General features: G+C 37.5%; 1 protein-coding gene across 5 annotated transcripts in view; it reads right to left on the bottom strand.

The window, feature by feature from the left end:
• Positions 1-26,472, bottom strand: part of KATNAL1 (katanin catalytic subunit A1 like 1) — an 81,093-nt gene that overhangs the window by 18,420 nt on the left and 36,201 nt on the right. For all 5 annotated transcript variants that reach the window (XR_004346715.1, XR_004346718.1, XR_004346716.1 and 2 more), the window contains 5 exons: positions 14,204-14,331; positions 13,702-13,807; positions 9,125-9,283; positions 8,265-8,391; positions 6,861-6,995 (listed from right to left, as the gene is read on the bottom strand). Coding sequence is in view for 1 of the 5 variants with exons in the window: in XM_032611620.1 (XP_032467511.1) it covers positions 6,861-6,995; positions 8,265-8,391; positions 9,125-9,283; positions 13,702-13,807; positions 14,204-14,331 (655 nt within the window). In the remaining 4 variants the exon portion in view is untranslated. The remainder of the gene's footprint in view (positions 1-6,860; positions 6,996-8,264; positions 8,392-9,124; positions 9,284-13,701; positions 13,808-14,203; positions 14,332-26,472) is intronic.

A 26,472-nucleotide genomic window follows, 5' to 3' on the forward strand; every position in this document is an offset into this window, starting at 1 on the left:
TTATATACACCCTTGAGATCTAGTTGCAAAAGTGAATAAGGAATATTACAATAATTAAGCTTCAAAAGTCATAGGGGAGGCTATGACTTCTGGCCATCGTTAAAAAAAAAAGTGGTATCAGACTTATCCTTCTATGGTAAACAACTATTAAAATATAACAGGCAACTCTTTTCATGCATTAGTCAACAGAGAGTAAAGAACTGCAAAGTGACTTTTTAAGTTCTGCCCATAATTTGAGTGCCTGCCAGAACAAATCTCAACACCGTTTAAAAGAAAACAACATAATCCAGACTCTCTAAAATGCAGAGCATACAATAAAAATTACTGAATGTGTGAAGAAACAGAAAAATGTGACCCATACATGAAAAATTTTTAAATAGCAAATAGAAACAGATGTTCCACATGTTAGAATTAGCTGACAAAAACTATAAAGTAGTATATCAATTACCTATTTCAGAACAGCATATTATACTAAAACTTAGTGGCTTAAAACAACAAGTTATTACCCTCACGGTTTCTGTGCATCAGGAGTTTGGGAGCAGTCTAGCTAGAAAATTCTGGTTTAGGGTCTGTGATGGTTAATTTTATGTGTCAACATGGCTGGGCCACAGTGCCCAGATATCTGTTCAAACATTATTCTAGATGTTTCTGTGAGGGTGTTTTTGGATGAAATTAATATTTAAGTTGCTGGAGACTGTGCTCCATAATGTGGGTGGGCCTCAATCTATCAGCTGAAGGCCTGAACAGAACAAAAGAGATCCCCAGAGAAAGAGGGATTTCTGTCAGCAGATGGCCTTCAGATAAAAAGGTTTAATCCTTTTTATGATCTAGCCTTGGATGTCATATGGCATCACTTCTGCCATATTCTTTTCCTTAGAAGCAAATCACTAAGTCCAATCCATTTTCAAGAGGAGGGGAATTAAGCTCCACCTTTTGGAGAGAAACATCTCAAAGAATTAAAGGAAAATATATACAAAATCAATGATCAGATGAGGAATCCCAGCAAAGCAATGGAAACTATAAAAAAAAACCCAACAAAACAGAAATGCTAGATTTGCAAAATGTCAATACGTGTGAAATGAAAAATTCACTGGACAGGATTTGGACAGGATTAAAAGCAGATTGGCGATGGCAGAAGAAAACAGTGTCGGTGAACATGAAGACAAGTGAACAGAAACTACCAACCTGAGGAATAGAAAGAAAAAAGATTGAAAAAAAATTTAACAGAGTCCCGGTGATCTGTGCAGCAATATCAGAAAGTCCAACACACATGCAGGATAAATAAAAGGAAAACCCCACAGAGGTACATCATAGTCAAATTGCTGAAAAACAATGATAAATAGAATATCCAAAAAGTCAGCTGTAGAGGACAAACACTCAAGAAAATACCAGCTTGTTTTCTATAGTTAAACATATACTCACAGGTATTTATCCAAGAGAAATGAAAACATATGTCTACACAAAGAACTGAACATGAATGTTTATAGCAACTTTACTTATAACAGTCCCAAACTAGAAATTATCTAAATATCCATCAATAAGAGAATAGATAAATAATCTGTGGTACAGTCATATAACAGAATACTACTCACCAATAAAAAACAATAACATGCTGAGTGAAAAAAAAAAAAAAAAGCCAGTCACAAAATAATACATACTGTATGATCCTATTTATGTGAAATTCAAAATAATCTATAGTGACAAAAATCAGATCAGTGGTTGCCTGAGGTGGGAAGTGTTTTGGGGAGAGAAGAATGGACTGCAAAGGGGCACAAGAAATCCTTTCAGGATGAAAGATATGCTCTGCATCTTGATTGTGGTGTGTTTCATGGCTGTATGCAATTGTCAAACTCATCAAATTTTATGTGGATAAAGCTTAGTATATATAAATTATTCCTCAATAAAGCTGAATTTAAAAAAATAACTAGAGGAAAAATGATATATTACATACAATGATAGGAGTGGCAGCTGACCTCACATGAAAAAAACAATGGAGGCCAGAAGATTATAGAATGATATCTTTATAAGCACTGAGAGAAAACAAAACAAAACAAAAAACAAACAAAAAGCCCTCTTTCAACCCAGAATTATTTACCAGTCAAAAACAGCCTTCAGAAATAAGAGTGAAATAAAGACATTTCAGAAAACAAAAACTGAATTTGATGCTAGCAGACCTTAACTATTAAATGAAGTTCTTTAGACAAATGAGAGACGGACCCAGCTGGAAACTTGAACCTTAAAAAGGAAAGCAGAGCAGTGGATGCTAAATATGTAGGTAAACAGAAAAGACTACTATTTGTGCTCCTCTTAATTTAAGTTTGAACTGACAATTTAAGCCCATTATATGTTTGGATTTACAATGTATGCAGATGTAAAATACATGACAAAATAGCGCAAAGGCTGGGGGAGGCAAATGGTTCTTACATTTTACATGAAGTGGTACAATATTAGCTCTACAGTGACTGTAATAAGTTACAGATGCATATTGTAAATCCCTAGAGTAACTGCCAAAAAATACACAGTTAAGTATAGCTAAAAGCCAATAAGTAAATTAAAATGGATACTAAAAAAGAGTCAACTATTAAGAGAAATTAAGAAAGGAGGTACAGAGTAAAGAACAAACAAAAGGGACAAATAGCAAAATGGCAGACTTAAACATAACCATGTCAATAATTACATTATATTTCAATGGACAAAATATTGCAATTAAAAAGCAAAGATAAACTATACAAATAGTAAGACCCAATTATATGCTGTCTACAAGAACTGCACTGCAAATACAAACACGTACAAGGTGAAAATTAAAGGAAGGAAGCAGATACATCATGCAAACAGTAGCAAAACAAAGATGGTGAGGCTATATTAATATCAAAGTAAACATCAAGTCAAAGGATTTAATCAGAGATGAAGAGATGTTTCATAAAGGTAGAAGAATCAAGAAGATATAATAATGATAACTGTTTATGTACCTAATGACAGGACTTCAAACTGCATGAAGCAAAAATTTACAGAATTAAAGTGAAAAATAAACCAATTCACAATCATACTTAAAAAGTTTAACCACCCACTCTCAATAATTGATAAAAAAAACCAGAGCGAAAAATCATTAAGGATCTAGAAGATTTAAACAATACTATCACAACGACTTGATCTAACTGACATTTATGGAACATTGTCTCAACAAGTACAGAATAAATATTCTATTCAACTGCCGCTGAAACAGTCAGCAAGACACGCTATGTGCTGAATCATAAAATCTCAACAAAATTCAAAAACTGACACCTTACAGAGTAGTTCTCAATTATAGTGGAATTAAGTTAGAAATCAACAACAACAAGACATCTAGAAAATCCTCAAATATTTGGATACTAAACCACATACTTTTTTTTTTTCTTCAGCCTTGCCTCATGGCTTGTGGGATCTTAGCTCCCCAACCAGGGATTGAACCCGGGCCCTCAGCAGTGAGAGGACAGAATCCTAACCACTGGACCGCCACGGAATTCCCTAAACCACATACTTCTAAATAACTCAAGAGTCAAAGAAAAAAAGAAAAAGGAAAAATTTTAAATATTTCTAATTGAATAGTAAAGAAAATATAACAAAATTTGTGGGATGAAGCCAAAGCAGTGCTTTAAGAGAAATACAACCTTAAATGTTTATATTAAAAGAAAAAGAACAAAGGTTTAAAATCAACAGTCTAAGTTTCTAACTTCATAAAAAAAGAGAAAATTAAACTCAAGAGTATAAGGGAGAAATAAGAAGAGATAAAAATCAATGAAATACAAAACAGAACATTAACAAAGCAAGAAGCTGGTTCTTTGAAAAGATTAATAACACTGATTAATGTCTAGCAAGAATGATCAAGAACAACAGGGATAAAACACAAATTACCTCTTCTAGGAATGAAAATTGAGCCATTATTACAGATCATACAGACAAAACAGAAAATAAGGTGTGTGGATTTGTACTGTGTCAACTTCAGTGAAGTTAGAATTTCACTTCTCAGAATTCTCTTCTTTACATAGTTCTGGGTTAGTGGGGACCACATCAGTCATTATGGACAAGATGTGAAAGGCAGAACTGAGATCAACTCAGAAAGTTAGTTCAGGGCATGAAGAGCATTTGCAGCTGAGGCCTATTGTCGCTTGTCTGCCGGCTCATCTTTTTAGTGAGGGGCAGCACCTGGGCCTCCAACTCTTTCCAGCTCCTGTCAGATTTCCTCCTGCAGCTTGACTCCTAAGCCAGGTGTACCTTTAGTACTGTTACAAAGAGTGCCAGCTTCTTCTAAAGGACACCCCAATCATCAGTTGTAACTCTTAGAGGCAATGAGAGCCCAGTGTGGGTTCCAGTCTATCCTCATGAGTTCCAGCTCATCCCCACAGGTTACAGTTTGTTCTTGTTTCCACCATTTCATCTTCTCTTCCTACTGCCCTCCCTACTGACTTCAGGCTCCAGAACCAGACATGAAATCAACAGCCTCACATAAACCATTTAGTCAGCTTCCATGTTTGTATTAGGTCAAATCCCAATAAACCTGACAACCTAGAGGAAAGGGACAAATTTTTTGAAAAACACAAACTACCAAAGCCTACTCAATGAAAAATAGATAACCTGACAGGATAACCCTATATCTAATTTTTTTTAATCAATGGAACAGAACAGAGAATTCAGAAATAGACCCACATATATGCAGCAAAATAATTTTCAACAAAGGTGCCAAAGTAACTCAATGGAAAAATAAAACTCCTTTTAACAAGTGATGCTAGAACAACTCAATATACATATGAAAAAAAATGAAACTCAACCAACAATTGACACATATACAAAAAATTAATTCAATATGGATCACAGATCTAACTCTAATTTCTAAAGGAAAATATAGGAGAAAACCTTTGACTCCTTGTGGTAAGCAAAGATTTCTTAAGATACAAAAAGCACTATCCATAAAAGAAAAACCTGACAAGAGGACTTAATCAAAATTAACACTTCTGCTTATCAAAAGACACCATAAAGAAAATTGAAAGGCAAACCACAAACTGAAAGAAAATAAGGCATTTCACACTTACTAGAATGACTAAAATTAAAATACTGGCGATACCAAATGTTGGCAAAAATATGGAAGTATTGGAATTCTCATTCATTGATGGTGAGAGTATAAAATGGTACAACCACTTAGGAAAATGGTTTGAGCATTATAAAGTTAAACACATACCTACCCTATGATCCACCTATTCTCTTCTTATCTATATTACCCAAAAGAATTGAAAATATTCATCTATAAAAAGATCTATACAAAAATATTTATAGCTTCATTCATAATAGCCAAAACCTAGAAATAACTCAAATGTCCATCAAAAAGGGAATAAACAAATTGTCATGTAATCACACCACAAATAAACTACTGATACATGTAACCAGATGGATGAATTTCAGAAACATTATGTTGTGTGGAAGTAGCCAGATGCACAAGAGTACATATGTCATGATTCCATTTATATGAAGTTTAGTAATAGGTAAAACTAATCTATGGTGTTAAAACTCAGGAAGGTGAATGACTGTTAGGGGTTTGAGTCAACTGGTAGGGGCACAGAGGAACTTTCAAGGTGAAATAAATGTCCACATTGTGAGTAGGGTACCGATTAAACAAGAGTATTCATTTGTCAAAACTCATCAAACTGTACACTTAAGATTTGTACATTTCACACTGTATGTAAATTTTATCTCAATATAAAAAGAAAAAACTCACTTATGAAAATGTCAACATTCATCAACAGAAGAAATATTTTTTCAAAGCAGCATACTTCAAAAAAGATCCCAAGAGAACTTTATTTTTAATCACTGAAGTTTTTTTCATTATAAAAATGTTTTAAAATTTTTACATTCTTATCAATGTACATTGTTTTTTGTAGTACAGGGACAAAAACTTGTATCACAGAAGTTTTGTTTTTTTTTTTTTTTTTTTTTTGCAGTATGTGGGCCTCTCACCGCTGTGGCCTCTCCTGCTGCGGAGCACAGGCTCTGGACGCACAGGCTCAGCGGCCATGGCCCACGGGCCCAGCCGCTCCGCGGCATGTGGGATCCTCCCGGAACGGGGCACGAACCTGTGTCCCCTGCATCGGCAGGCGGACTCTCAACCACTGTGCCACCAGGGAAGCCCCACGTAAGTTTTAATGAAGACTCAAGTTTCAAAGTAAAACTTAGGGACTTCCCTTGGTGGCACAGTGGTTAAGAATCTGCCTGCCAATGCAAGCGACATGGGGTTTGATCCCTGGTCAGGGAAGATCCCACGTGCTGTGGAGCAGCTAAGCCCGTGCACCACACTACTGAGCCTGCGCTCTAGAGTCCATGAGCCACAACTACTGAGCCCACATGCCACAACTACTGAGCCCACACACCACAACTACTAAAGCCTGTGCACTCTAGGGCCCACGTGCCACAACTACTGAGCCCGTGTGCTGCAACTACTGAAGCCCACGCACCTAGAGCCTGTGCTCTGCAACGAGAGAAGCCACCACAATGAGAAGACCGCACAGCACAACGAAGAGTAGCCCCCGCTTGCCACAACTAGAGAAAGCCTGCACGCAGCAACGAAGACCCAACACGGCCAGAAAAATAAATTAATTAAAAATAAATAAAAGTAAAACTTAGATGTCCTATCAACTTATTAACACAACCACTCCTCTGAATGTAAGAAACTTCAGCAGAGTACTGAGGCCTCTGTTTCCATAAATAACAAATGGGTTTTGTGAGGCTATAACTTCTTTAAGTGGAATGCCAAGGGAATAAAGACCTACAGAAATAGAAAAATGTAACAGAGAGTAAAAGAAAGATCAAAATATAGTAAAAGGAAGGCATCATACCTGTTGGGAGAGGTATATATATCCTTTTTTCTAATCTCCTTCGCAATGCTTCATCAATGTCCCATGGGAAATTAGTAGCAGCCAATACCATAACCATTTTGGAAGGATCGTCATTCTCTAACGCTCCTCCAACTCCTATATACGGTAAGGGGGAAAGAAGAGCGTTTTTCTTACAGTCCTTTATTCTTTCATTCAACTAACGTTTCTAAGCATCGGCCACAGGCTTGGTGGTAGAGGCTCAATGACGAACATGACGCAGTTCTTCTGACCTCTGCATGGTGTCAGAACCAGATAAGTCAACAGACAGCTATAGAACAAGTACAACATAGTCACTCCTGTCTCTCATATTACACTTTAACAGAAATTAAGACGGTTAACTCATTGAGGGAAGGAGCTCCTGGTACTACATTATTTTATGTATCTTATAGTGCCTGGCACCGTATGCAACACACGTTTTAAGTATTCAATTAGTATCTATGGTTGGTGGATAACCACAGCTATTTTAAAACAATGCACTGTGGATATACATACATACATACATACATATATATATATATATATATATATATATATACTTTTTTTAACACACTTTATGTTTTCTCATAATTTGCTTAAATAGCCTCCTATTCACCATACAACTACCAGAGTGATATATCTCTAAAAAGTAGCTCTGGGCCCATCACTCCCTTCCTCCAATGGCTCCCCAAAGCCTTTTCTTCTTGGTCTGAATAACTTATACCAATATTTCAAAGCCCAAGTCAGCTATTCCCTTCTATGACTCTCTTAGTCCGGGTGCTACCTCTCGTACTATGTTTTCACTAAACCCAGAGTTTAGTTCTACCACAGAACTCATAATGTATTGTAATTGTCTGTGAAGTGCCTGCTTCTCAGCTAGATCAGTGGTTCTCAAAAATTTTGGTCCCAGAATCCTTTTTATACCCTTAAAGACTACTGACCTCCAAAGAGCTTTTGTGTGCAGGTAGTATATCAACATTTATTATTAAAAATTAAAAATGAGATTTGTGAGAGAATGAAAGTGAAAAAGGTAAATAACATCTTGATATTACTATGAAAATAGTTTGGCCTTTGCATACCTTTTAAAAGAGTCTTAAAGGCCCCTGGGATCCTGAGCCATATCTCTAAAGGCTTTGCTCTAAATAGTAAGCTCCTTGAAGGCCACAACAGTCCTTTTCTTTTTAACCTCAGAACCTGAGATGGTGCAAGTAAGCAACAGATGCTTTTTGTAGTGCATGAACAAATGTACAAATGCGTGGATGAATAAATGATTACAAATACATTCAGCTGCCTTCTAGTCCGGTCGTTGAGAATTTCCAAAGTATGAATCTACACAAAATTCAAAAAGGGACCAAAACAGTTTAGAGACAGTAATTAAATATCAATTACCATCCATCTGAATGAGCAGCTCAGACTTGACCCTGCGACTTGCCTCGTGCTCATCAGAGGTTCCTCTTCGACTGCAGATAGAATCTATCTCATCAATGAAGATGGTGGTGGGGGCATAAAACCTAGCCTTTGTGAAAATAGTTTAAAGAAATCATTTAGTGACCTCCTGAAATAATCTGAAGTTTTTAAAAGACATTTTCTCCGACTAAAACAATGGTGAAAAAGAGCAGAAATTTCTCACTGCTTTAATGCCATCACTTGCTTATAGACAGAGGTTAAATTAATCAATCATATCAGAAACAGAAAAATTTCTAAACATAAAAGATAAGTTATATGGTTGGTGAAGTCAGGTGACAGATACACGAGGATTCACGGTACTATTCTTTCTACTTTTGTGTTTGAAAATTTCCATAATACAAAAAGTTCCTAAAGATAAATCACCAATCTATCCTCAAATATGCAGTCTTAAGTAGCTAATGCAAACTACTTTGAAAAAGGAACAAACTTTAATGATAGATCAATTTCTGATTTTCAAAATATATGTTAAAATATACTTCCGCTCACCAGCTCATTAGAGATCCAGAAATATCAGTCAAACCACACACATTTCCAAAGTCTCTTCTACCTGAACTGGACGGGATGCCAAAGGGCTTTTACTTCAGAGAGGAAGGTATGCTGAAGACACATCAACCACTCCACAAAACCCACCGCCCCGTGTCTTATTAGCGTGTCAAGAACTGTGAAACTATAAGTACACTTGCCCTTTCTTAAAAGGATCCCTGGGTGAACGGATCTAGATTAAAGGGATACCATGTGCCTACACCAACAGTGCTTTGAAATCCGAATATAACATCACTCACCATTTCAAACAACAGACGAACTAATTTCTCAGATTCCCCTCTGTACTTCGACGTCAGTGTGGAAGACGAGACGTTGAAGAATGTTGTACCGCACTCAGTGGCGACAGCTTTAGCCAGCATGGTCTTACCGGTGCCTGGGGGCCCGGCCATCAGCACGCCCTGAAATTCCAAAGGACACACGAAATGATTTATCAGATTAATGTGCTTTCTAATAGAATATCAGCAATGATTACTGTACACGAAACCCTTCCCATCAAAAGATAAGCTCAACTGCCACAGTAAACTCATGGCGCATTGGGCACGAATACCATTTCACAGACAGAAAAAACAAAAATGAAGAATGGTTTCACAAAAGGTCTCAAATCAGAGGTACTCAGAGATGGGCTAACAAAGGGCCTAGACAACAAAGAATCTCCTGGTACATTTAGAAAGAGCCCACCGATTTTCCTGAACCTGGCAGAAGACAAATATGTATGGTCTTGAGCACCGCTTAAGAGTGACTGCTCTGTTTAAGCAATGAAAATAAGATGACATTCTCTACCACATGGAGCAGAATTATATATCCCTCGCCCTCCTAAGGTACAAAACCTATCTTCAACAACACACTTACAATATACACTTTTAATCAGAAATAAAGATCCATTCATCAGTTAATAAATAAGGTAGCTAAAATCTAGTGGTGATTCAAACATAATCAAATTAGCCTTTTATCAGTTTAACTGTGCTAGGCAGTTAAGAGTTTACATAAGATAGTGTTAGTAATGAAAAGGCCACTACATAGACTAAAATATAAATTTTAGTTACTTCTCACCTTTGAAACAAACAGAAAAACGTTCCATAAAAATAAATCAATGAGGAGTAAAAATTATCCAAGAACACCAATCCTCTAGTCTTGAAGACTAACGGATTTTTAAATACTTATTATTTCCTTCTAACACTTTTAATGAGAGTTCAGATATATAGTTAACACTACATTTCTTTTGCATAATAGTTCGTGATCTTAAGAGGAATTTGGAGCCATTTGTTAATTTAATTCAATTAGTTTTGGGGGATTTAAACTTTGAAAACTATGTGCATATCAAAGTTTCATAAACTCTAAATTCAGAAACCGTCCAAATGCTCTTCTAGCTATAGAATTTTGACACCCAGGACAACCAGGGATCACTAGGATTTGAAACACTAGTTTTACAAGAAAAATTTTTGCTTTGCAAGAAGGCTTTATACATGAGATTGATATTTTGAAAACTGTAAAGACAACTAATGGTATTGGCACAGCTATAGAAAAGTTTCTATTTCTCTTTCCACCATCCCCTCTCAATGCCCTCTCAGTTCCCGTAATGTCATTAATGTGGTCACGTCCAGCAGGAGATAATTTCCAGGGTTAGCATCTGTGCGCAGACACAGCTCATAGATACAGTACAGCGTTTATAAACTTCCCCTCCTCATGACATTACCCTGTCAATTATCTCCTCTATTTCCTGTATCTCCTCCTCTGTGGGCTCTATTTATTTAAAAAATAAAATCCTTCACTTGACCCTACAAATCCTCTGGCTACTATCTACCTCTTCCTTCCCCTTCCCAGCCAACCTTCTTAAAGAAATGGTTTATGTTTACTATTTGTTCTTCACAAGCTACAGTCTGACTTCTGCCTCTACACCTTCACTAAAAATACCTAATTTACTAATCCAATGGTCACTTTTCTTTCCTTTTCTGTTTTGAGTTTTACATATTTTTTTTTTGGCTACACCACTGCACAGTACGCGGGATCCTAGTTCCCTGACCAGGAATCGAACCCGCACCCACTGCTTGGAAGCACGGAGTCTTAACCACTGGATGTCCAGGGAAGTCCCAACCGATGGTCACTTTTCAACTCACAGCTTCTTTCCCTCTCTCTGACCTTGGATGGTGCCGATACCTGGTGCTCATTGCCTTCTCCCTGAAACCCCTGCTCCCTAGGTTGGTTCTATGACACGGTTCTTTCTTGATGCTTCTCCTACTCATGACCATCTTCAGTGGCTTTCAGGTCTCCTCTTGCCCCTGCCCTTTATATTCCCAAAGCAATTCTAAATCTTTTGCTCTTTTGAAAACCCTTTATAAAACTCCTTGAACAATTTCATCCATACCTAAATTATCAACCACCACTTATATCTCACAATTTTAATTTAAACTTAAACTCTAGCACGAGCTTCAGACCTCTATTTCCAATTACCCACTGAGTTTTCACCTAAATATATTTTGTTTCTATTTACATCTGCTCCTCTCCTTCATTTCCAGTATCAGTTCACTGTACCCTATTTAATGAAGAATTTGGCTGGCCCTTTTCCCTAGTTCCTGGGAGGCAGACTCTAAACCCTTGGAATTTCCCAAGTGAAAGGAGTGTCTTTGTTGTTCATGTTGGGCCCTGAAATTTGTTGTTCATGTTGTTCATGTTGGGCCCTGAAATTTTAGGCTAATAAGGTGGCTCATGGTGGGTCCCTATATAGATTATGCTAATGAGATGACTCAGGATGGGGGCTGGCCTTGCCCAAAAAACCAACCCTGTGATTAGCAGGCTGGGGCTTTGAGCCATGCGATGTCAACCAGACCTCTGGGGAGAGAAGGGAGACTGGAGATTGAGACATATGGGCATCCATTCAATCAATTATGACTATGCAACCTTACATTATGACTATGTAAAACCTCTGGACACTGAAGCCTGAGTGAGCTTCCCTGTTGGCAGTACTGTGTATACTGTCACACATCCATGCGCTAGGAGGGTAAAGCATCCTGCTTGCAAGGGAAAGGACAACAGAAGCTACACTGTCAGCATCCCCCCAGATCTCACCCTACGCACTTCTTCCTTTGGCTAGTTCTGATCTGCCTCCTTTTGCTATAACAAAAACTATAATCGGAAGTACGATGCTTTCCTGAGTTCTGTGAGTCATTCTAGAGAATTATCAAACCTGAGGGTGCAGTGAGAACCCCCAAATTTACAGCCAGCTGTCAGAGTGAGGGTGACCTGGGGACCCCCAAATTTGTGGTTGGCATCTGAAGTGAGGGCAGTCTTGTGGAAAACTGACCTCAACCTGTGAAGTTTGGCCCAATTTTGGTTAGTTGGTATCTGAGCAACTGCATACTCCTGTAATTCAAGCCTGGAATCTAAGAGTCCTCTCCCTACCCCTATAAACCATCATGTCATAATGTTATCACTTACACCTTTTAAATATCTCTCACAGATCCACTCATTCTTCATTGGCCAAGTAACGAACGCCTTTGTTCAGGTCCTCATCGTTTGGCTAGATTATTGCAACAGCCTCCTGACCAGACTCCTCTCTGTATCCATCTATGCCCATCTCCAATCCAGCCTGCATACTGCTGCCAAGGTGATCTTCATACATTTGCAAATTACCCTCTTGCTAAAAGTGTACAGGGCTCGTCATGATACATAGGTTATACCTACCATTCCAGCTGGTTTAAAACTCCTTTAAATACCTATTTTATCAAGGCCTTATTATTTCTTTTAAACATTGTTTTTAAAGTTATAATAAAGGGGAAATTTATGGTAATATGGTCCCCAAACCAGGTAAATCTATAACAAACAGTCTGTAAAAGTTTTTAAGTTGTGAGAGGCAATCAAAATGCCATGGGTGTTCCAAGCCATTTATGTAAACACACGATTTCTCCTCCTCTCTACTTTTAGGCACATCAAACAAGGAAGAGGTATTGCGAAGGTAAAAGACCTTCCCAGCTAATTCGGAAGGGCAAAGTAAGATCACGCTTTTATTTCACTCTACCAGTCAGAGTAAAGAAAGAGTCTGCCTATGGCTAAGACCAAAAAAAGTTCCAGGCAGCAGCTGTCGGAAGGGTTTTTAATATGCTAAAATGAAAACACTGAACTTAGGAGGAACTAGTCCTGGGCAAGCTAAAAAGACATAAACATTCTGATTACATCTGAGAATTACACCAAGCCTAGATGACGTGTTCAAACTAATTAATTACTGAGAAATACGCCGGCTTTTAAAAAAATAATTTATTTGATCAAACACTTATTCTATGACTATGCACTATTACTATTTAATTTGCTTGCTAACTTTTTTTTTTTTTTTTTTGATATGCGGGCCTCTCACTGTTGTGGCCTCTCCCGTTGCGGAGCACAGGCTCCGGATGCGCAGGCTCGGCGGCCATGGCTCACGGGCCCAGCCTCTCCACGGCATGTGGGATCTTCCCGGACCGGGGCACAAACCCACATCCCCTGCATCGGCAGGCGGACTCTCAACCACTGCGCCACCAGGGAAGCCCCTTGCTAACTTTTTATTTACAAAAACAGACATCTAGAAAATTCTTAAAACTCATCTCTAGCTCAGCGCCCCTGAGGGAAGTGACTTTAAAGACTATAGTTCCACCACTCCAGGCCCCTCTCCTGCCAGGCAGAGGCAGCATATCGCAACCACAAATCCAAATCCAGGTACCTGAGGACTGCCCAACCTCCCCCAACCTTTACAAACTGTGTTAATAAACACACAAAGAAACTACAGTGCTGCCGTTCTTTACCACGCAAGCAGCAGTTTTATACCTATATTACTTCAATAAATTCTCACCTTCCATGGCCTTCTAATCCCTTTGAAAAAGTCAGGCATCCACATGGGAAGAACAACAGCTTCCCTTAGCAGCTTCTTAGCTTCTTCCAGATCTGCTATGTCATCCCTTTGTAAGAAGAGCAAAGTTTCATGCTTATTCAGGGACATCTTTGATTTATGATCAATACCAATTCTTTTAATTTTTTTTAAATTATGAAATTTTTCTTACATTAAGAACATTATTCTAATTTTTACTGTATAAAATGATCAGTGAAAACATATTGCAATTATAAATTAGGACATGTTATTCCATCAACAACCTTTGTCAGTTATGTCCGCGTCAGATTAGTCTGAAAATGTCTTGGTTATATTCTGGAGAAGAACTGTCCTACCAATTCTGCACACTCATATTACGGATGAGGTCATAATCAGGAGATGAATGGATGACAAGACAAGACTCACACCAAGCCAACCTACAATTTGTTTTCTCCACTACTGTAATTCAAGAACTTAACAGACTAACCAATGAATGCTAGGATTCCTAGAGACAATGTCTCTCTCAAGGGCTTCCACCAGATCCTTATCATATGCAGCACCATCAAATCTTGGAATTTCACCATCACTTGCACCGTCTTGCATATTTTTCCTTCCCTGGGGACAGGTACAAAAAAATGCTGATCAATAACAAGATAATTTTAATTAACATCATTAAGCTTTCAAAATATTGCAATGTAACCATTTTAAATGGCTATTTTTTTAAATACTGTTTGCTAATTACCCAAATGCCATCCTCCCCTATTTAATTCATCAGGAATAGATGAACTGGCCAACTTTATTAGACACTTCAAATTTACATTCTCGAGGGGACAGTTGCACGTAAGACTGAAATGAGCTACATACCTCTAAATTTGCGGATGCATGGGATTTCTACCACCACTAAAAAATACTTGAGTATTAACACAGAGGAAGAAAAGAAATCAATTGAAAACCTACTGCATGGCAAGAAATCTCTCATATATTATCTCATTTAATACAACTACCCTACAAGGTAGGTATTATAACCCTATTTTTACAGATAAGGAAGTGGGTCTCAGAAAGTTAAGGAACTTAAGTTCACAATTATTAAATGTCAGAGTACAGATTTTAACTAAGATCTTCCTGACTCCACAGATCCATGCTTTTTCACAGCATCAGACCACCTCATGCCTGGCTGAATCAGCTTAAAGCTTAAAAGCAGGTTATGGTGGAGAGGGATAAATTAGGAGGATGGGATTAGCATACACACACTACTATATATAAAATAGGTAACCAGCAAGGACCTGCTGTATAGCACTATACTCAATATTTTGTAATAACCTATAAGGAAAAAGAATCTGAAAAAAATATATATATATAATGTGTATAACTGAATCACTGTGCTGTACACCTGAAACTAACACAACATTGTAAATCAACTATACTTCATTAAAAAAACCAAAAGACTAGGTTATGTATGGCAGAGCTATTCTCCTAAGCATCCAAGAAAGAGGCAGCGATGAGGAAAGAGGTGGCACTCTGAACGGCATCTTACAAAGCCTTTTCCCTGTCCCTGTAAGTACCCACTCAGGGTTGAGGGTTTCTTCCTAGTAAGGTCCTTGGACCACATCATAAAGTCACTGTAATGACAATGATAAAAGGACCTTTTAAAATAGTATCATTAGGACCATTAAAGCAATCACTTTACCCCAAATTCTTTATTTAATAATATAGTAGCTTTAAAAAAGAATTATATGCTATGGTTTCTATGGAGTTCTGCCAAGATTTACTCCGCTCTGAAGAGCTTTAAATGAAACATGCTCAGCTGCCAGAGAGAGTTCAACCACTGGAACTACTTCAGCAGACAGAGCCAAGCACCTCCCCAGAGCTTCAGCTCCACAGTTACTGTTAATGTAAAAATGAAAGGAAATATGGTCCAAAAATGAGTCAGTTTCCTAAGCTTCAATCTGAAGAGAGAGAACAGGATGAACCTCTCCTACCACACTCCATCTGAGATAGACCATAAACTAGATCCTAAGTGCTGAGAGAGGCCTAAATGGCTCCCTTTGGGCAAACACTCTAGTTCTTTAAGCCACTAGGTAAATGACCAAACAGGACTCTGGTGACTTGACCCCAAAATGAATAATTTACTGTCCCTGGGTAGCACGGCAACAGAATTAAGCTAAGTTTTCAGAAAGATTCTTGTATTTCAGATGACAGATCCCAATACTGACACTTAAAAGGAATAAACTGCTGGCATGCCTACGCAACAAAAATAACATCAACAAATTTAAAATAAGCACAGCCTAGAATCACATTTTATAATAATGATAGGCCAAGGCTAGTCACATTCAAACAAATCACTGGGAACACTGTGTAATCATTTTAAAACTGTTCTAGAAATAAATCAACCAAAGAATGCAACAGACACTGATATATCTGGGACTTAACCAGCTTTGATATGTCACTGTAACTATTTTATTTATTTATTTTTGGCTGCGTTGGGTCTTCACTGCTGCGCATGGGCTTTCTTTAGTTGCGGCGATCAGGGGCTACTCTTCATTGCAATGCATGGGCTTCTCATTGCAGTGGCTTCTCTTGTTGCGGAGCATGGGCTCTAGGCACGTGGGCTTCAGCAGTTGTGGCATGCGGGCTCAGTAGTTGTGGCTCACGGGCTCGGTAGTTGTGGCACACGGGCTTAGTCGCTCCTTGGCATGTGGGATCTTCCTAGACCAGTGATCAAACCCGTGTCCCCTGCATTGGCAGATGGATTCTCAACCACTGCGTCACCAGGGAAGTCCTGACACTGTAATTTTAGACTTACCAAAAAATTAGTATTAAAAAATATAGGCAGGGCTTCCCTGGTGGTGCAGTGGTTGAGAGTCCGCCTGCCAATGCAGGGGACATGGGTTCGTGACCCGGTCCGGGAAGATCCCACATGCCGTGGAGCGGCTGGGCCCGTGAGCCATGGCCGCTGAGCCTGCGCGTCCGGAGCCTGTGCTCTGCAACAGGAGAGGCCACAACAGTGAGAGGCCTGCGTACCGCAGAAAAAAAAAAAAAAAAAAAAATATATAGGCAGACAGTCATTTTAATATGAATGTCCAAGTGGTGGGGGAGGATTTGATAAACACTACCAAGGGAAAGGAAAAGCTGCACACTTATCTGGAAGTAATAGGAATCATAGGATTTTAAGAACAATAAATATGTGACCATCTATGTCCAACACATTCAGTTTCAGATCAGTGAATGAAAATACATTACCTGCCCTCACTGAGCATCCAGTCTTGTGGTGGAAACAATTAACACGTAAACAAACCCAAAACATACATAAGTATAAACTGTTAAGTGCTATGAAAAAACTGAATGGTCTATAGCTATAGCTATGGTCTATAGCTATTTACTATAGCTAAAAGGTATTGAGCAAAAAGAATAAGTTGGAGAGATGATCAGAGGCCAGCTCACTGGGCCCGTATAGGCCATGGGAAGGAATTTAGATTTTATTCTAAGTACACGGGGAAGTTTTTGAAATGTACTAAGCAGGGGAATGACAGGATCTGATTTACATTTTAAAATGACCCTGCTAGCTGCGATTTGGAAAAAGGATGGGCTGGAGGGAGAAGGAGAAGCAGAAAAACAAAGACCTATTGCAGTAGTCAAGGTTAAGGCTCTCAATTCACAGAAGAGGACAGTGTATAAAGCTAGTCAAAAAAAAAAAAAAAAAAAAAGGTTCTGAAGAACCTAGGGGCAGGACAGGAATAAAGACACAGACTTAGGGTGGACTTGAGGACATGGGGAGGGGGAAGGGTAAGCTGGGACGAAGTGAGAGAATGGCATGGACATATATACACTACCAGATGTAAAACAGATAGTGGGAAGCAGCCACATAGCACAGGGAGATCAGCTCCATGCTTTGTGACCACCTAGAGGGGTGGGATAGGAAGAGTGGAGGGAGACCCAAGAGGGAGGAGATATGGGGATAAATGTATATGTATAGCTGATTCACTTTGTTATACAGCAGAAACTAACACAACAATGTAAAGCAATTATACACTAATAAAGATGTTAAAAAAAAAGAAGCTAGTCAAAGGACGTGCCCTAGCACCCAAAGTTTCTCAATGGTAGAAATGAGACCTGAATACAAAGTAAGTACTACAAAGAAGATTCTAGAACTTTTTCAAACCAAAATGGTGAGGTTACTAAACAACAAATTAAGGAAACTAAAAATAAATAATATATTTGGTTATATTGGGAAATCACAAAATGGGTGACAATTATCCTTCATAACAAATACTCAGATAAATTAAAATAGGGATATCAAATATAAGTTAGTAGCTCTGGTTTCAGTTAACCAACTAGATTAACTACAACACCTAAAAGAAGTTTAGTTTTCAGGCAATAAAGCTAACCTCACCCAAGATATTATTACCTGTACGGTTTATAATAATAATAATAGCTGCAACATCACTGAAATGATCTTAGAAATCTTTGCTTAAATTTTCACATTAATTAATTAGCAAAAATTTGATTATTAGCATGAAGGCTGATATACTTTTTCTCATTAAAGCGAAGTATTTTAGCTTCTTTTTACAAGTATCTAAATTACCCATATCAAAAAGTTTGTTTATGATCTTTCATTAGTATACTATTTGAGGAAGATGAGAAAATTAATGACCAACTCAATATTATAGAGTCAATTAATGACACATATTGGCCTAAAATGCAAATAATAGTTTTTATATTTCACTGTGTGCCATCTAAGAGAAACATGCTCAGTTACTAGCTCTGGGTCTTACATTTTAAGAAAAATGTTGACAAATAAATTATACTGAGAGAAGAGTAATAAAGGGTTCAAAACCCATGTCATATGGAGGAAGCTCAGGGACCCTAGAGACATTTAAGCTGAAGAAGAAAATGTTAACGGAGCAACACAACCAACTGACCTCCTTACCTGTATGTACTCTATATTACTCCAAAGGAAAGAACCAGGACCAGTACAAAGTGACAGAAGAGGTAAATTTCAGATCGACAAAAGAAAGAATTTTCTAACAATGAGTCCATCCATCAAGGGAGTCATCTCTCTTGTAGGTAATGAGCTACCCGATGTTAGAATCACTGGCTAATTAATAATAAAAACCACCGGCCCCCAATCACAGGGATGTCTGAGCCGAATGATAGATGACCTTTGGTTCTTTGGGTAAAGCCACTGCCTCTCACTTGCCCACTTATTCATCTGTTTCCTGAGTTCAACAGCCCAAGGCAAGTGCAAAATTGCTTGGAAATCTCATTGTTTCTCTCTTTTTTTTTTTTACATGATCTTTATTCTGTATCATACCTGTGTTAGTTCCCCACTGTCATGTTACCTTTACAGCTAACACTCGTTTACAGCTTGCTATATGCCAGGCACTGTTCTAAGCACTTGACATAACAATCTTAAAGGTCCTATGAGTTAGGTACTCGTATTATTTCTACCTCATAGATGAGAAAACTGAGGCACCAAGAGCTTGAGTAAATTGTCCAAGGACACACAGCTAGATCCTAGGCAGTCTGGCTTCAGAACCAGTGCTTTCAACCCCTTTGTACACTATGGCATAAGGCTGCACACTTTGGGCTACTCCTACTGCAGTGTGAGAAGCAAACACAGGAAAAGTTAGACAAGATCTCTAAACTGATATTTTAGAAATAAGACTTTATTATTTACAAGGGAAAGTACGTTGATAAATGCAAAATGCTGACTAATTTCAGTGTCATGCCTTGCATTGGAGTGTTAATACAAAATATATTTAAGTTGAAATAACGAATCCATAGCATTCTGCTTACTTATCAATAAATGCATTCTTGCAGCAATATTTATGAATACTTACTCTGTACCAGTCACTATTCTAGGTACTGGGAAATAGCAGTGATCCAAGCAGACAAAAATCCTGCCCTCAGAGGCATACACTCACATTAGGGGACACAACATACAAACAAGTAAAACACAGTAAAACATTTAGGGACAGAACAGCAAGTAACCACTTTACTATAATCTAATGCAATAAAATTTAAAATAATAAAAATAAAAGCAAAAACCAACACTATTAATCAGCTGCCATGAGAGAAAAAATTTGTGGAGTGATTTAATATCCAAAGGACAGAACAGGATATTTCTTAAAAACAAGTCACTGATAATACGAATGGCCACTAAACATAGGAAAGAACTTTTTTTTTTTGCGGTACGCGGGCCTCTCACTGTTGTGTCCTCTCCCGTTGTGGAGCACAGGCTCCGGACGCGCAGGCTCAGCGGCCATGGCTCACAGGCCCAGCCGCTCCCGGACCGGGGCACGAACCCGTGTCCCCTGCATCAGCAGGCGGACTCTCAACCACTGCGCCACCAGGGAAGCCCATTAAAGAACTTTTAAACTCAGAAGTTATCAGATAAGTACACAATACATGGTAGATATGCTGGTAAAATCACAATGAGATTCACCCACAAGAGAGAGACAATATCAAGTGTTGGTGAGGATGTGGAGCAACTAGAACTTTTGTGCTCTGCAGGCAGACATGGAAATTGGTATAATCACTTTGGAAAACTATTTGGTGTTACCTACTGAAGTTTAACATATGCATAACCTATGGCCCATCAATTCCACTCCTAGGTATATGCTCACTAGAAAGGTATATATGCTCACATATATACCAAAGGATAAGTACAAAACTATCCAAGGTAGCATTATTAATAATAGTTTCAAACTGAAAGCAATCCAAAAATTCACTAATAGTAAAACAGATTCAACTGTGGTATAATACTGTATATTAATGAAAATAAACAAACTTCAGAGATATGCAACAGGATGGCGAAATCTCACCAACATATGTTGAGCAAACAAAGCCAGACAAAAAAAGATTACTTACTGTATGTAAAGTTTCAAAAAAGGTATAACTAATTTATGGTATTAGAAATGAGAATAGTGGTTATCTTTGGAAACAAAGTGGCAGAATAGTGGTTACTTTTGAGAAAGAAGTGTCAGGGATCAGAAGGGATCCTGAGTATGGCTTCTGAGGTGCTAAATGTTCTATTCTTGACCCCTGAGTGATAGTTACATGGATTACATGGTAGTTACAGAGGTTAAACGCAGTCAGCCAAAGCAGACTCTCACTGGTTTGTAAGAGCCAATTATTAAATTTGCAGGAATTTTTCTATAAAAAACAGCCATTGATAAAAATTAAATTACACAAACAGAATAAATTATATTAAAAACAGAAGTGGCGGGCTTCCCTGGTGGTGCAGTGGTTGAGAGTCCGCCTGCCGATGCAGGGGACACGGGTTCGTGCCCCGGTCCGGGAGGATCCCACATGCTGTGGAGCGGCTGGGCCCATGAGCTGTGGCCGCTGGGCCTGCGCGTCCAGGGCCTGTGCTCCACGACGGGAGGGGCCACAGCAGTGAGAGGCCCGCATACCGCAAAAAAAAAAAAACAAAAAAAAAACAGAAGTGGCAATTACTCAAAACTCCTCACTTCTAACTATTTAACTATTACCTATGCACTTAAGGTTACTTAAGTCTACTGTGTCTACACTATAGAATGGTAGGCTACTACCCATCTTATCTTGACTCTGAGTTCAGTGACCTCATATCGGTAGCTTGAAATCCATCACAGTGAAAGTATTTATACCAGAGAAACCAGAAAATGCTACAAAACAGGGCTTGATTTCTTGTTTTGTTAACTGTCTAGACTTAAAGTAATGGGGAAAATATTACATTTAAAAGTGTGTCATTTCTATAGTTGTTACAATGTAAATAGCACAAAAAATGAAGGAAATAATTTTCCAGTATTTGAAAACCATGATCTGATTCATCAAAGCTGCTCAAGTGATTGATCAATGAGTGAAGTTCCCACATATGTTTCTGTTGTTTCGCTTTCATCTGACTCATTAATAAAAACAAAATATCAACCAATATCCTAACAGAACTACCTTCCGAATCATCTGTCAACTGCAACCATAGGTACCTACATTTGCAAGAGTTAAGCAAAAAGCAGCAAAGGCATTCGGTGAGGGTCCATTGGCTCTATAAAGTTTACACTAAAGAGTACTGTATATTTTATTATTTGTAAATTATATGCTGCACATCCTTTATATCAGTCAGATTTATAATAAATTTGTGTGTGTATATGTACAAGTTTATATACACATACACTTTTTTTTTCCTTCAGAAAACTAGTTATTAAACGTTTACCAGTACACTGCTGGTTAGATGATCATCATTCATCAAATATACCCTTATAATGTATACACTTTTCTTCAATAAAAAGATTTTTTTAAGTCACTGTTCACTTGTATAACCACCGATCCACAGTTCTCAAAAAAATACTCCAGAGGCTTCCCTGGTGGCGCAGTGGTTGAGAATCTGCCTGCCAATGCAGGGGACACGGGTTCGAGCCCTGCTCTGGGAGGATCCCACATGCCCCGGAGCAACTGGGCCCGTGAGCCACAATTACGGAGCCTGCGTGTCTGGAGCCTGTGCTCTGCAACAAGAGAGGCCACGATAGTGAGAGACCCGCGCACCGCCATGAAGAGTGGCCCCTGCTTGCCACAACTAGAGAAAGCCCTCGCACAGCAACGGAGACCCAACATAGCCCTAAATAAATAAATAAATCTAAAAGAATACTCCAACTCAGTTTACAATGTCTCTCCATATCAGACATCCCTACATTTAATCAGAGAAGGAAAATATTCAAAAAATGGCCATTTGTTATAATTCAATGAAATGAAGTCCTTTAAGTTTAATAGCTTTAAATTAAGTCTCTGAAGATGATTTACCATACTTTAATCTGAATTCTATCTAAAAGCACATACAGCTTTAATCATGAGATCATAATGGAAGCACTGCTCGTTTCACTAAGAGTTAATTAACCATAAAGCCATAGTCTTATAAATACTTGAGAATCAGAATTTTATTAATTAAATTTATTTTTGGTTTATAATATCAAAACAGCTATTCTGTTACCTAATATTTTACTTTTAGACTATCCTTTTTAAATTAAAAAATGCATTTGTTATTTCTATGTATATTTCTACACTGACTCTAGACTTAGTAAAGTAAAAATAACCATTTTTCTCAGGTACATTCAAATAAGACTAAAAAATATGGCTGTAAAGGTTAATTTATTCATCTGATCCCCTCTCATCAATAACAATCAACTTGAGGCCAGGAGTCACATATTAAAGTTTGCCTTCCTAGTACCTAGAAGTATGACTAACACAAAGTATGCACTTAATAAAGGTACATTAAGTAAATGGCTTAACAAACTGGCCTCATGATGACTCTGTACCTCAGGGGAAAAAACTGTAAGGCTTGAATAACAGATCACCATACACAGTGACTGTTATTTATTGAAAAATAGCATTTTTAAGATTGGACCTAACTTGAAGCCTGTTAGCAGTTTAAAAAAAAAAAAAAGACGAAAAAGACTTAATCACTCTCAGAAAGTGAACTGGTACTCTTAAAAGAAATAGATATTTGTGATACATTAAAATAAGACAGCAAGCATTTTCAAATAAGAGGCTGCATAGCAAAATGGTTAAAAGCTCAGGTATTAGAGTTCAAATCCTAGTTCCACCACCTACTTGCAGTTGTAACTTCAGTGTCTCAATTTCTTCGTACACAGTACAGGGAAAATAACCCTGAGTTCACAGGAATTTGTAGGAAGGACTGGGACAGGTTAAGAATGCTCAAAGCAGAGTAAGACCTGTTGCTACTGCTTTTCTTACTAGCTGCTTCCTCATACAGTTCACAAGACTAAACTAAGAATCCAAAGATACTGAGAGTCTTAAGCAAAACATGTAATTTCTCCTGTCCTCTCTTTTTTTAACATCTATAAAGTTAAGTGGCTAGAGCAGAAAAGCAGCTTTCAAACTTTTGACCATGACACAAAGTAATAAATTCATCTTAAATCATGAGCTAGTGTATACAAATATATAACTAAATTTTTACATACTTATATAACAAATTCTTTTCTCAAAATAATACTGTCCTTATAATGGGCAATGCAGTCTAAATTTTCTAGTCTATTTCATTTTTCTTTTTAAGCTGGTTGCAACACACAAAACTGATTTAAAAAAACCAACAACACTGAGTACCCTTCAGTACTCGATTTCAAATTAGCTTTCAATGGCAATGGATATCTGTCAGTTTCATCTGAACTGCCTCAAACCCTATCACCGCTTCCAGTGAATTTAAGGACTCCAGTGTTCTAATAAATATCTGAGTGCTTACAATGATCATAACTGAACCAAGCACACCTTTCAAATTCTAATGAAGTTTCTATGAGTTTTTTCTTTTAATTGTAATCCCTTTTGTTTCCAGAGTGACTCAGAAAGTCTCTTTTATCTTCAAACAACTGTTCTTTTTCTTTTATTAAAGGGCTTATTTTCCAGTGACATTCTGAGTACTTACATGTGAATGAAGAACAACTAAGATTTAGAAAATTACTTGGAACTTTTTAAGTAAAAGACAATTTACAATATCCAGAGAAATTTATCTGACATTCAACAAATGCCTGGCTGTTTTGTTCTTTGCTTAAGAATCCCATTTCAAAATCAACATTTATTTAATTTTTCTGGAACTCTTTTCAAATCCAACCAGACTTGGTAGGGATACTACATAATATGAAAAATACTAAAATAAAGAGGAAAAAGATCTGTGATTCACAAAGCTCCATTCCTTACTCTATAACTTCGGATAAGATACTTTAGCTCTATCTCAGTTTCTTCATTTGTAAAAATGGGGATAAAATGACTGCCTACTACTTGGGATTATTTCATAAATTATTGTGTAATCACTCCAAATGGTACCTAGCATCCAAATGGGAAGCATCCAATAAACCACGACCAATATCCTTCTCTTGTGTTATGTGAAGGTAAGATAAAGACTGAAAGTTCCTTACCTGGTTCTAAAAGTTTACCTAAAAGCTACTAGCAGAGTGATGGGTGGACTTCAGCCACCACTTCATTCTCTAAACTGCAAACCAAGGTTAGCAGCACAAAAATGAAGAACAGAGGAAGAAACAAAGATGATATATAAGATACAGATTTTTAAGTATCCATTATGCAGCTTTTGGTAATGGGGAGAACCAGTTCAATTTCATCAGCAGGAAAATTTATTTATTTATTAGTACCCCTCACTAATCCCAAAAGGATCTGAAATGGAATCACTTACTGTTTTATGACATAACAGCTTGAACAAATTACAAACATAAAAAAATCTAATTCATTTTCAGTGTCCTAGTGAGGTAGAGAGAATATGTCTTTGGCTCTATCTCCTGAATAGAAATACTCAGAAAACATCAGTTTTATTCCATTATGGTCTAAAAAACCACAAGGTGTAGGAAGTTGGTCTGTGTAGAGTCCTTACCACTGACTGAAATCATATAGAGTAAAAATATTCAAATATAGTATGTAATTTTTAAGGATAACCATTTGCTATTAGTTATAAGCTGTATTTTCACAATAAATATCACGGCATAAATGTGATGACATATAGAACCCCTAGCTAGGAAAATAAAACTTCTCTGTGGCAATTCAATAACATCCTCATTCATTTATGACATCATAAAGGAAATAGGAAATGCTATCACTAAAAATTAATTTTTGTCTTTTCATTAAAATTAAGGCTAAGAGAAATGTCAGGTCATCCTGGCTCCTTACTCTGAAAAATTATTTTCAGCACATTTTCCTAAAGTCCATTTTAGGACAGCACAGAATTTCTACCCAGTATTATGCTTATTCACCAATCAATTTCCCAGATAAAGTAAAAGTACATACTGAACCCAAACCAAAAGAAATTTTCTCATTAAGAAAAAAAATCTTGTTTTACTCTAAAATTTAAAGATAAATCAAAGTTTAAAAATTTTTTATCAATTGTAAAGCGTATCTATCATCTTATTCTGTGAACACTGTAGACACATCTACTTCCTTATAAATCTTTCCCCTACAATTATGTTTTCATTTTAATTCAGAATACTAGTTAAAATACTTTTTAAGTTTTAAAACTTTATTTTGAATATTTCTATAAACGCTCAGGACTTCCCTGGCGGTCCAGTGGTTAGGACTCTGCACTTCCACTGCAGGGGGCACGGGCTCGATCCCTGGTCGGGGAACTAAAATCTGGCCCAAAAAAAGCTCCATTTTAGAGGGCAGATAGCAGAAGCAAGAAGAACTACAATCCTGCAGCCTGTGGAACAAAAAGCACATTCACAGAAAGATAGACAAGATGAAAAGGCAGAGGGCTATGTACCAGATGAAGGAACAAGATAAAACCCCAGAAAAACAACTAAATGAAGTGGAGATAGGCAACCTTACAGAAAAAGAATTCAGAATAATGACAGTGAAGATGATCCAGGACCTTGGAAAAAGAATGGAGGCAAAGATCGAGAAGATGCAAGAAATGTTTAAAACAAATCTAGAAGAAATAAAGAACAAACAGAGATGAACAACACAATAACTGAAATGAAAAATACACTAGAAGGAATCAATAGCAGAATAACTGAGGCAGAAGAACAGATAAGTGACCTGGAAGACAGAATGGTGGAATTCACTGTTGCAGAACAGAATAAAGAAAAAAGAATGAAAAGAAATGGAGACAGCCTAAGATACCTCTGGGACAACATTAAATGCAACAACATTCACACTATAGGGGTCCCAGAAGGAGAAGAGACAGAGAAAGGACCAGAGAAAATATATGAAGAGATTATAGTCAAAAACTTCCCTAACATGGGAAAGGAAATAGCCACCCAAGTCCAG

The sequence above is a fragment of the Phocoena sinus genome, chromosome 18 (genome assembly GCF_008692025.1).
Source record: "Phocoena sinus isolate mPhoSin1 chromosome 18, mPhoSin1.pri, whole genome shotgun sequence".
In the NCBI taxonomy this organism is placed as follows: Eukaryota; Metazoa; Chordata; class Mammalia; order Artiodactyla; family Phocoenidae; genus Phocoena; species Phocoena sinus.